Source organism: Lynx canadensis, chromosome C1 (genome assembly GCF_007474595.2).
Source record: "Lynx canadensis isolate LIC74 chromosome C1, mLynCan4.pri.v2, whole genome shotgun sequence".
In the NCBI taxonomy this organism is placed as follows: Eukaryota; Metazoa; Chordata; class Mammalia; order Carnivora; family Felidae; genus Lynx; species Lynx canadensis.
The window spans coordinates 125,522,394-125,534,812 of record NC_044310.1 but is presented as its reverse complement, the minus strand read 5'-3'; the positions used below and the strand labels follow the sequence as shown (position 1 = coordinate 125,534,812).

At 51.7% G+C, this 12,419-nt stretch overlaps 1 protein-coding gene across 1 annotated transcript in view; it reads left to right on the top strand.

The window, feature by feature from the left end:
- Positions 1-10,202, top strand: part of TMEM163 (transmembrane protein 163) — a 239,318-nt gene extending 229,116 nt beyond the window's left edge. The window contains exons 7-8 of the mRNA XM_030326471.1: positions 7,776-7,917; positions 9,194-10,202. Coding sequence (XP_030182331.1) covers positions 7,776-7,917; positions 9,194-9,254 — 203 coding nt within the window. The 3' untranslated portion in view covers positions 9,255-10,202. The remainder of the gene's footprint in view (positions 1-7,775; positions 7,918-9,193) is intronic.
- The last annotated feature ends 2,217 nt before the right edge of the window (positions 10,203-12,419 follow it).

Sequence of the window (12,419 nt, the reverse complement as noted above, 5' to 3'; positions counted from 1 at the left end):
GTGCCACCTTTCTCCTGGGCTGCGGAGGCCGTTTGCCCATATGAAACCCAAGCTTTTTAAGCAGTAAAAGCGGTTTAAAATAGCAGAAGGATCAGCGACTGGCACTGAGCCCTCCTCTTTGCTGTTCTGTGTTCAGCAATGTGAGGGACTCTGTGTGTGCAACCCAGGTGGCCCAACCTGGCTTCTCAAGCTCCCAGGTGAATCCCAGGGCAGGCTGGGGGCGGGCAGGATTTGGCCCACATCAGGCCCTGTGTTTGCTGCTGTTAGAACATGATGCTGCAGTAGCAAGGGACCACCTGGGTTTTACAGAGTTCTTTTGTGCCTGGTACTGTGCTAAGTGCCACGGTAGCTGTGGAAACTACCTCCTAACACAGGATCAGAATCACCTCTTTCAGATTTCTGTCCCATTGTTGTGAAGGGTCCTGGCTCCCAGAAGTGGAGTTGCAAATTAGTAACCTCTCTGAGATAAATGAATTGCTTTCTCCCAGAGCCGGATCTGAAGAACTTGTGGTTCAGTCACATGAGAATGTCTGAGGCCACACCCTGGACCAGTCTTCTGAGGTCTCTGTCACCCACTGAGACACTGTGGCTTTATAGGCAGTTTGCATTAAGCTGAGCCTAGTATATGGTCCCATAAGACTCTGGCCCATATGGATGTCCTTCTCTCTCTGGGGGCACACCCAGAATCTGAGCAGGAGTGGTCTTTCTCTGTGATCTTTGTGGTCTGGTGTTTTGTAACCTGAGAAAGAAAATGCCTTGTGTAGACACAGAGTCTTTCTCTCCTCCGGGATGAACAGCACAGGGTGTGCTTGGCTGAGAGCTAAAGGCTGTATGGGCATCAGGCAGGGGTTTGGGTGTGGGTTCTCCAGCCACCTTTGAGATTCCTTTATGTTGCTCTGAGGGACACCACTCTGACAGGGCCCTGTAGGCCCAAACAGGGCAGAGGCCTGACTGGACCTGGCTGGACCCTGGCTTCTCCAGTGGCGGTTCTGTGCCTCCTTCTCTGTGTCTCTTTACCTGGAAAATGAGGGGCAAAGGAGGCAGATGTGGGGCAGGCTGGGCCGGTCAGCACAGCTTTCCAGGCTCCCAGTGGTATGTCCTCACCTGGGGCTCTTCTTCCAGTCTTGAGCTGGGCCCCTAAGTCACAAAGCCCCCTGGCTTGCAGAGCATCAGCATTTTATCTGTTTACTTGACTGCAGTGGAGACACAGGCAGTGTTTCCCCAGAAGCCTGAGTGTGGACCCAGCAGTCAGACCCGCCCTCCCACCCCCCCCCCATGATCCTGGAGCTTGACCCCTTCTTCTCAGAATAAGGGGCCCTCTGCCTTGAGTGATAGTTTTACTTAAAGTTAGATATTCCAGATACTGAGTTTCTGTTTAGGCTTCATTGTCCTTCTAAACTCCCACCATTTTATAAGGTGTATCAAGAAGACCACAATGATAAGTATGTTTTTTTTTTTAAGTTTATTTTTATTTATTTTGCAAGCAAGCAGGGGAAGGGCAGAGAAAGAATCCCAAGCAGACTCTGCACTGTCAGCACAGAGCCCAATGAGGTGCTCGAACTCAGGAACCATGAGACCATAACCTGAGCCGGAAGCAGGAGTCAGATGCTTAACCAACTGAGCCACCCAGGTGCCCCCATAAGTATGTTTTTTAAAATTTTCACTTCTGACTCTTTAATTTTTACACACAAAACCAACTACACACAAGCAGTCTTGCACCAGGGAGGGGTCATGGCAAAGAGAAGTGGACAGTTTGAGTGATAACTGTTCCACCAACAGGTAGAAGTTGGGGGGGGGCATTCCTGGGAAGAGGGGATGGTATGGGGAGAGAGCCTGGGGTACCTGAAGGGTGCAGGGGGAAGGGGCACAGGGCAGATCCTGCAGGACCTCAGATCCACAGTAGGATTCTGGATGTTTTGTTAAATATTTATCAGAGGAGGTGACATGATGGATGTTTTCTAAAGAGCCCTCTGGCTGTCAGGGTGGAGGACAGAGTGAAGGGAAGGAGATCTGCAGCAGGGAGAAGTCTCTGGGGGAGCCAAGGGGGTGGCAGCAGCTGGGGACGGAGGAGGGCAGAGGGCTGGAGGATGGGGGGAATTGAAATGGTGATAGTATTTGTAAAATGGGCTGGGCTCCGAGTTGACTTGTCCATGGGGTTGATGAGAGACACACACACAGAAGGACAGAGAGCACTGTTGCAAAGTGCAGAGTGGCCAGTTCCCCATCCCAGGCCTGTTACCCATAAGTGGCCCCTGGGGGGTCCGCGAGCTCTACAGTCCCTTGCTTGGTGGGAGCACCAGCCGACTGTGCAGCAGTAATTACAGCCTCCTGCTAACTGGATCATCTGGGGTCCCAGTTTTGCTCATTCATTGATTAGCAGATCTTAGGGAACTGTGTGTAACTATCTCCTTTCTGTCCTTCCATCCCTTTGGGAGGCAGGGGCAGAGTGGGGTTCAGGAGCCATGCCTATCTTTACTGTCAGGGGCTTTTCCGAGGGGCTGGTTCTGGAGGGCATCCTTTGTGGCTGCCTGGGAGTGCCCCTCCCATGGTCTGGCCAAAGGCTGGGGGCAAGCCCGGAGCTTCTCTTCCAAGAGGGAACTAAGTTCTGGTGCAGGAAGGGTGGGCAGGCCTCCTCTGTCACCTGGAGTGGTGGCCCTTTCCACGTTGGAGCTGTGTGTGAACTGGGTCAGGCTGACTCCACCAGATCCTTTGTTGCTGGGTTGTGTCCTTACAGCCAGAGAGCGGATCTTTAGGAAAAGGGGGACAACAGAGTATGGGCAAATTCTGGAATTTCCCACTCTTGCCACACAGTGCAATAAATCTTATTTGGTTTTCTTGCTTTGAATATTCAGTCAACATGAGATTGTTCCTGTCAGCACTAGGCTGAAGTTGGCTTTGTGTTATTTAAGGGGGCGCCTGGGTGGCTCAGTTGGTTAAGTGTCCAACTTCAGCTCAGGTCATGATGTCACGGTTTGTGGGTTCGATCCCTGTATCAGGCTCTGTGCTGACAGCTCAGAGCCTGGAGCCTGCTTCAGAATCTGTGTCTCCCTCTCTCTCAAAATAAACATTAAGGTAGAATGACTTTGTGCAGCAAGTTAATAGTACAAATCAAACAGAGGAAGATTGTGGAAAGGTACCTGGGGGAGGTTCCGAGCTAGGGGCCAGCAGGGACAGATGGAAACCTGAGTTGGGCCTGGGCCAACTGTCCTCATTCCCTCAAGATCTAGAACACCAAGAGGCTATGATGGCTTTCAAACACATGAAAAACTTTAATTAGAATTTTCTGCATAAAATTAATGTGTTTAATTACGCAGATTCTTACCTAGTCATTAAGGTCAGAGCTTCTTAATATTTTTTTAAAGATAGAGACAGCGAGCAGGGGAGTGGCAGAGGGAGAGGGAGACACAGAACCTAAAGCAGGCTCTGAGCTGTCAGCACAGAGTCCGACGTGGGGCTCAAACTCATGAACCATGCCTGAGCTGAAGTCAGACACTCAACCGACTAAGCCACCCAGCTGCCCCAGAGCCTCTACTTAAAGCCTCTGATGTTATTTTGCATTCTTAATGTGATAATAGCACTTACGCTTCACAACAGCTCTGGTTTTAACCAAGGGGTCAGGAACAAGCTGTGAGCCTGGGTGGGGGGACCCAGCAGTGAGTGACCACCGGGCCTTGTGTGCTGCATGCACCTGGCCAGCATTACTGTGAGCTGTGGATTCATGTGAAATGATTGGCTGCAAAGGCTCTCAATTCAGAAGGATGTGGCAGGGCAAAGAGGGGATTGTCCCTTAGTCCCTGGTGCTTGTCCCAGTGTTCTTGCGCAGGCTTACGGAGGTGGGGCTGAACTGGCTCCGCCCTAAGCAAAGGTGAGCAGAGCCAAGCAAGTCGGAAGCTGCTCCCAGAAGGTGTAAGTGAGGGGAGACTCAGTGAATTCACTAGCTGTGTACTAGCTGCTTGCGTGGGTTGGGCCCCCCCGCAGAGCAAGGTGACTTGGTGGAGCTGAGCGGACACCTAGTGGCTGACTGGGGGACTCTCACTGTTCTCTGTATCTTCTCTGAGCTCCACCTGCTTCTCTGAGGGCTCCAGGGGCTCACCTGTGCCCCTGATAAAGATGGAGCAGGGAGCAAATGAATCCAGTGTGCCCTGGGGCAGTGGTCAGCTCCTCTGTCTCCCCCTTTCTTCTAGCCACCCTGAAACAAAATTCCCCCAACTTTGAGAAAGCCCAAGATGTTAACTGCAGCCCAGGTAGCCTGTGTCCTTGTATTAAAAAGGACAGGAAGATTCAAGGGATAGCTGGAGGCAAGAGGGTCAATGCGTGCTTCTCATAATAGGAAGGGGAAATGGGATCTTGATGGATCAGTGGACAGGAAGGAAATTCTGCTTCTCCGGACCTGCTGTTTGCCTACTTCGTGAGGGGTGGAGGCACCACTGAGGATGTGACTGCAGAGGGCAACATCATGGGCTAACCAAAGAGGGAGGGAGGGCCTGGGATGGACTCAGCTGGCACAAAGCTTCCCACTGCCGTGACAAAGGGCTACTGGTGGGCTGTGATGCTTTTAAAACATAGGGTTTAGAAGTGTCTGCTACAGGCGCTGCATGGACAGTGGAGATGGAAAGGATGGTGAGCCCATTTCTTCATGGTCTAGAGGTAGGTGAGCACAGAGAAGCCATAGATAACAACCACACAGGGGCCACACTGACGTGGGGAAGCCAGGAGGCAAAATGGGGTGGGGCCTGCTCTCTCTAGGGCACCTAGAGGTAGCTCTTGGGCTGGCTGGCCATCAGAGGAGACCTCTGGTGAAGGGTGGAGGTGCTCACTGTGGGTGGCAGGCAGGGATGGCCTGGCTAGACATGGGAGTGCAGGCAGAGCCCTCCCTAGCTCCAGGCTCCCAGCAAGTCCTGGCCTCTGTGTCCTCATAGTTCCCTGGCCTGGCCTTTGGAGGATGTGGCCCCCGGATGGGAGGAAGGTGGAGGTGTTTGCCTTTTCCAGTCCCCATCACCTTTATTCAGGTGAAATTGAGTTGGCATCATTCTCCAGGCATGACCCTTGAGCAAGCTTGGAAGGGAGTGGGGAAGCTGAGTCTCCAGGTAGCCTCTGACTATCCCTCTGCCTTGCGGGAACAAAATCTCTGCCTGAGCTCCCAACCTCCCCTCTCAGGTGGGGAGCGGGGGCGTCTCTCCAGCACTCTAACCACAGGCCCTGCCTGGGATGTCTTCCTCTCTCAGGACAGCTGAGTCCAGCTGCTGCTAAGTAGGAGCCCTCTTGGCACAGCCCAGGCCATGTTCCATGCCTTCCTACCCTCCTCTCCTCCATCTATTAACTCATTAATTAATGCAGTAATCACTTCAGCCTCTGTTCTGGGACTTGGAATATATCAAGAGAGAAAACCCCTGTCCTTAAGCTTATGTCTGTAACAAGAAAAACAGTACAAATACCGTCTTCGGAAGGGAAGAGCTCTGCAGAAGGATGATAACAGCACAAATGAGAAAGTAGGAGAGGAGGGATGGGTACGGAGGAATCACTTTCAGGCACTGAGAGTTCAGGCTGGGAAGGAGGCAGCATGAGACACCCCAGAAAGAGGGGTACAGGCTGACGGTGATGAGTCTAGAGGCTCTGGGGGATGCCAGGGTTAGCTGATGCAGGTGTTAGTGTGGTTGGAGCACAACGCACTGGGAGGTCCGTGTGTGTGATGGGGGATTGGTGGCTGGGGTTGCTCATGTCAGCCTTGCAGAGTTTGGATGCTATTCAGAATTGGGCAGCTTTTCGATTGGAGGCCTTCAGCTGCTATGTGGGGAGGAGGGAAGCAGGGAAGATGCTGAAAGGCTATTGCAGGGGTGCAGTCAAGGGGCAGGTGTGCAGGGGTGGTGAGAGGTAGACTTTGGGAGGTAACAGCTGGAAAGAATCACTTGACTGGTCAGACTTGATATTTTGGGTGTGAGCGATGTTAAGGATGGGGTCCTAGATTTTTGGACTAGGTGGATGGTGGCACCATATACAGAGAAGGTAGCAAGAGGGCCAGGTGTTTGGGTGCAAAAATTGAGATTTTCACTTCAACCATATTCAGTTGGAGATGCTTAGGGGTGGGTTTCCAGCTCAGCAGAAGGTCAGAACAAAGAGAGCATGTGGGGAGGACACAGGCAGAGGAGGGGTTCCCACAACTGCACCGGGGAAAGGGGCGCCCCCAGGGGAGAGGAGAAGGATCCAGCAGCAGGCTGGGGAAGGGATGGGTGGAGGAGGGCAGAGAGAAGAGCCAGCCCTGTGAAGCAGAGCACAGGTTATGATCCCTGGCAGGTGGCAGCCTGGTCACTGATGACCTCGCCACGGTGGAGCCGGAGGAGGAAGGGTGACTGGAGCAGGAGCCGTGGCAGGGAGACAGCTCTTCCAGGAGTTGTGTGAAGGGCAGCAGAGCTGAGGTTGTGGTGGAGGTGGCATGGGATTCAGGAAGGAGTCTGAGAAGGGGGATGTGAGGTTTCTCCCAGGAAGGATGCTTCAGGAGCGGGGACAGAGATGAAGTTGGCTCTATGCAGGGACAGCAGCTGCGGACAGTGGGTGGTGGGTTGGTGTTGGGAAAATGATGTAGTGTTGTCTGGACCAACGTGCTCTAAGCAGTCTGTGGTCATGGCAGCAGCAGAGAGCTGGAGTGGGGAGAAGGCAGACTTGAGGGGAGAGAGGGAGGGTCCCATGCAGTGACCATGATTCCTTGCCCGCTAGGTCCAGCTGTTCCCATCACTGGGGAGTGGCCTGCCCAAGTCCACTCCCTGGGTCCTGAGAAAGGGGTTGGATGTAGGCGTTGCTCAGCTCCTCTCTCCCCTGCTCTTTATCTAGAACCTCTCTCCACATGTATGGCCCCCTGTGTATGCACATGAGGTGGTTCAGTCCCGATCTTCGTGCTTGAACCTGATGCCAACGCTTTTGAGTTGAGCAGGTGGAGCTGCCCCAGACACGCAGGGGCGCCTGTTGTGGGGGAGGTGCGTGGGCCTAGAGCTTCTCTCGGGGTTACTGTCAGGCTGAGACAGGTGTGACCCCCGGCGGCCACTCCAAGCTGTTCATTCCCATGTGGCTTTTGAAAATTCACAGGTCAAATGAAGTGGGGATCAAATGAGGCACCGTCTGTGAAAGGAGACTCTGGTCAGTATCTGTTAGCGCCAGTTCTGTTTTGATTGCCATCTCTGCAACCCTGTCACAAATTCTAGACTTTGCATTTCCTTTCTTGGAGAGTGAAAATCCCCAGCTGATGTGAGGCTCTGGAGGGAAAGGACATGGGTTCAGGTAGAGTCCCAGCCCTGCCTTTCTCAATCTGTGTAACCTTCGGTCAACGGGTTGAACCTCACTCTGTTCAGCTTAGCTCTCTCGCTGGTTAAGTGGGATAAAAATCTGACTTGATACGATGCAGAAGATTCCAGGTTGGTCTTTGGTCCAGCAGACATTTGAGCCACCAAGGATTTGAGTGTCTCCTGTGTGCAGATGCTGTCTTGGACCCTCCAAGTTCAACAGGGATAGAAGCCCCTGCTCCTCCTGAGGTCTGCATTCTCATGTGTGGGACAGTGACGACAAACGTGTCACATGGGCCTCGGTGCCTGGCGGGGCCTGGACACTTGCCAAGGCACCATGTGGGTGTCTGAGGTGGTGGCTGTCACTCTCGAGTGCTTCTGGGCAACGTTCCTTGCGGCACATGCTCCGGGATGTGGAGGCACGCCTGGCCTTTGGGTGGTTTCATTGGTGGCTAAGAAAGTTTACTTGGCACTGCTGTCAGCCTCTCTTTGCTGTCTCTCCAGGGTTTAACTCCCTTGTGGGTGGCGTGATGGGCTTCTCCATCCTTCTGAGCGCGGAGGTGTTCAAGCATAACGCGGCCGTCTGGTACCTGGACGGCAGCATAGGTGTCCTCATCGGCCTCACCATATTTGCCTACGGGGTCAAGTAAGTTCTCCTTTTGTCTTTGCTTTCCCAGTGGCCAGGAGTGCCATATTTTTCACTCCTGACAGTCACCCCTTGCACCTGTGACACTCCTGAGCCTGGGAGAGATTAGGTGACTGGAAAAGCCCCCAGCAGGGGTCAGAGGTTTTTGTGGCTGGCACAGAAAGGAGCCAAGGGCTCTTAGGAGTTAAAGCCTAGGCCACTTGTCAGAGGCTTACTTCTATCTGTGGTCTTGAGAGCTTGCTCCATGGTCTTCCTCTTCACTCTTTGTGCTTGAGGATGTGTGTCCTTCCCTTTCTCTGTAATGACACACTGGGTAAGCACCTCCTGCTGCCTGCTTCTGTGGAATGCTTAGGGGGCAGGGCCCAGCAGCATCACCCGGACAGACCCCACCTAAGGAAACTTTTTACAAAAGGGACTTGTCAGTGCAAAAGGACCACTTGTGAGGATAAACCCACCCTAAGTCCTCTCATTGAAGAAATGCTGCCCAGCCATCACTGACTCGGTGTTCACACATCCAGGCTAGAGCCGGGCTTTGAGAGAACCGTTTCTAAAAGGTGTTGTGTTTCTAATTGTTGACACACTTCCTGGCTCCCGTGAGGATAGCTATAATAAAGATGGGCCGTAAGCGTTGGCCAAGATGAGGAGACACTAGAGCATCACCCATTGCTGGTTTCAATGTCAAACAGGAGTCGTTCCTGCAAATGTTCAGCATCGGAGTTCCCACTTCTTGCTGTCTACTCTGGAGCCATGAAAACACGCAGTGACTTGCACATCAACCATCACAGCAAAGTTATTGATAGTAGGCACAACCCAAAAGTCTGTGAGTGGATGAGTATGGTAGAGCCGCACGGTATTCCTCAGCCCCAGAAAGAACGAAGTATTGCCCCACGCCAAAACATGGAGGAACCTCAAAGACATGGTGTCAGCAGCCAGTCACGGAAGGCCACGTTATGTGATCATGTATGTGATTCCACATATACGAAATGCCCAGAATAGGTCCAAGCATAAAGACCAAGAGTACATGAGCAGGTTCCAGAGGAGGGGACCACCGGGGCCTGACTGCAGGGGCGCTGGGGCGATAGAAATGTTCTGGAATTCGACAGTGGCTAATTAGGGTTTGTGCAATCTATGAATATACCAAAACACACTGAATTGCTTATAAAAAGGTTGAATGTTACTGTATGTGATTTATAGCTTTAAAAAAGCCTTCTGTTTGCTTCCCCAAGTGCTTAAGCTCCAGGGCTGTTGGGGTGACCTGCGTGTTTGCTTTTTGCAGACTCCTCATTGACATGGTGCCCAGGGTGAGGCAGACCCGCCACTACGAGATGTTTGAGTGACAGCGGCCAGCGGGGCCAGAGCGGGCTGCTCGGCATCCGCAGGAAGACAGTCAAGAGGACCAGGTTTCCACGCAGGCAGATGGTGCCAATATTTAACTGAACGTCCAGTTACTTTTTAGGAGGTTTTTGTGTTCCTGGGAACAAGGTCTGCCCAGCTGGTCGGTCCACACCGCTCCCCCTTGCTCCACTGCCCCTGTCAAATATGTTAGGACAACACGCACAGGGGTGAGGACAGGCTTCCCCACCTCCAGCGAGAACTGACCTTTTTTACTTCCTGGAGTAAAAATGTTTTTGTGGGTAGGATACAATCTCTACGTGGCAGAAAGCTCCTCTGTGGTGCTTGAAGCCTGATCTGGATAGCACCTGCCCAGACCCACCTCCACTTCCAGACTCTCGTATCTCGTGGCAGATTTTAAGGGAAGACCGTACCTTCTGTCCCTCACCCCTTTACATACCCAGAACCATCAGTATAGATCACTTCCTAATTTCTATCAAGGTATTTCATTAGTTTCATACTGTTTTACTAATCCCCAATCTAAACAGAGTTCAAAAGGAGACCATTCTATTTTTAAAAGTACTTAGTGATACACGTATGAGCTTTGCATGGTTGAACTAAGCACATGACCCTTTCTTGTACATTCAGAACCTGAACATACATGTAAAAACAGGATCCATTTTTGAGAGATGTGAAACTACAGTTTATTTGTAATAAATAATTATATAATCTATCCATTTATGCATATATCTATATGCTGTGTTAAGTGGTAATGGTACATTACAGTCTGTTAGAGATGGCTTGCCCCTCTGTAAGGAACAAGATGTTCTCCGTTGATGTAACGTTAGGTATACATTCTGTAAAAATGTTCCCCCGACACACAACATTCTGTACCTCTGGCACTGCAGCTTGTCCAAGCAACAGTGTCTGACCAATAAAGACCTTTACCTGTTTTGTATGGTACGGGGAGGTTATCTTGGAGCGTCACCGTGTTGGGTAGGTACTCCGGTGTGAAGGATGATGTGGAGGTGGTGAGTGGGGAGACCCTGAAGGACGGTCCTAATGGGCTCTGCAGACCCTGTGAGGTAGGGTGGTTGCACATGCATGTGGGCGTGCCTGGGACTGCCGGGTTCTCCCCAGCCCTCACCCCTGCCCGCCATGCCCCATCTCCCATGGGGCTGTCTCAGGCCGGCTGAGGGGAGGTGGTTCGTTCTGAGGGGTCACTGACCTTGAGTCAATCTGACGCTTCCCGCGTAGCTTCCCTCCTCCAACAGCATTTTGAGGAGGTTCTATGGGATGTTAAAATGTCACATGGGAAAAAGGGTTGACTGTATGAGTGGGTCTGGGAAATGCAAGATTCGATAGGTTTCTTTTTTGCACGTTTTCTCGCCGTAGCTCATCTACATTGTGGAAGCTCAGGGAGGGGAAGCTATGATGTAGTACCCCCCCCAAACTTAAGCATTCAAGTTTTTGCTGGCACTTTTGGGGACCTGAGTCCCATAGATGCATGATGAGAACGGCATGGTGTCTGTGTTCCAGGCAGTAGCCAGGAATACCGCCGGCTGCAGAAAGGCTGGCCGTGACCTTTGCTGTTTCCAGGGCATCTCAAAAAGAAAACAAAGCCCACGAATCCTCTTGCCAATTCTGTTCCCTTGTAGGTGAATGTAAAGCAGGGGGCGTGCTCTGACATCAGTATTGGGGGATGTGATAGAACACTCCATAGTAAAACCGTTCCCTCCCCACCCCTTAAACATACCTTCTCATTAGCATTTTCCACAGGGTGTTTGCAGATGGTGGGATGTCCTCAGTCACAGCTGGATTTGTTCCATCGGTGACCCTGCACCCCCTACCACCGACCCCCAAAAACCACTGCCACCTGTCACACAACAAAAGTTTATTGAAAAATAAAGTTCTCCCTAGTTTTCTCTACAACAGTGGAAAACAAAGCAGTGTTCTCTATGCCGGTACAGTACACTTGGACAGCGACACCTTATTTGTAGAATCCTGCACTACGTCACCCCAGAAGTGAACAGTAAAAAATGGTACCAGGAGCTGTTTGGGGACACAGACACAAACGGCCGTTAGCTTAAGGACATCAAGGTTATGACAGCAACTACAGTAGAAGGGGTATCACCATCTCCTTTGGCATCGATTATCCTGCTCTTGTCCTGTTAATACTTGGGCATGACAGCAAAATGCTTCCCAGGTCTGTCCCACCTTGGCATTGGAGGAGGTGGTGGACTCTGCTAAGTTCCCATCCTCCGGTGCCAGCAAGGCTTTCAAGGCCCGTGGCACTGCCCACCTGAGTGCCCGCTACCACCCCTGCCCCCCCCCCCCCCAGACATAGGCCCCCCACCACAGGAGCACACAGCTGCCCTTTGCTGTGCCTCAACACACGGGGAGGGTGGGAATGGTCCTAAGGCGCCAGAGAATCTGGGGTAAAGGGAACGATGCTTTTAAGAAGGTAAATTCCAATCTTATACCCAAAGATTTACAGGACTGCTGATTCAGTAAAGCATCCAAAGGAACCTAGAAAAACCCTACACTCCAGCAAATTCCTCCATATTCCCAATTGCAGTCTATCCAGAATAGTGCCAAGAAAGACAAAACTCTAATAAATCAAGGAAGAGAGACTAAAAACCCAATAAAACAAAAAGCAAACTGACAGAGGTGTATTGGGAAAACACCACTGAAACGCAGTAGCCCTCAGGAGTGATTCTAACCCCCCCTCCCCCGCCACCCCTTCACGCCCCATGACTCCATTTTTGGTCAGTCTTGGGGGTCCCCAGGCTGAGCTGGCCTGGAGGGGAGGTGAGTCTTCTCGGGGACTGGGGCCAGAACAAACACATGGCAGCTAACCAGCCCAGGGTCTGATCCCTGTGGGTTGGACTGTGGAGGAGCCACCCTGGCCGGCAGGGAACAGCAAAGGGACTTCCTGGGGGATGAGAAAGTGTTCAATTGGTCATTCCTTTCTCCGTAAATAACAACACAGAAAGTCTTTATTATTTCATTTCAGAGGAATGTAGTTAAGCTTGATTTAAGGGGTAGAGTCTGTTAGAGAACTTATTTTAATTTCTAGCTCAAAAAGTTCTGCAGAGAAGAACCCTGGAATGGTCCAGAAGACACCAGAGGGGTGCAGTCCAGCATGTGGGTCACCCTTCTCATCTCCA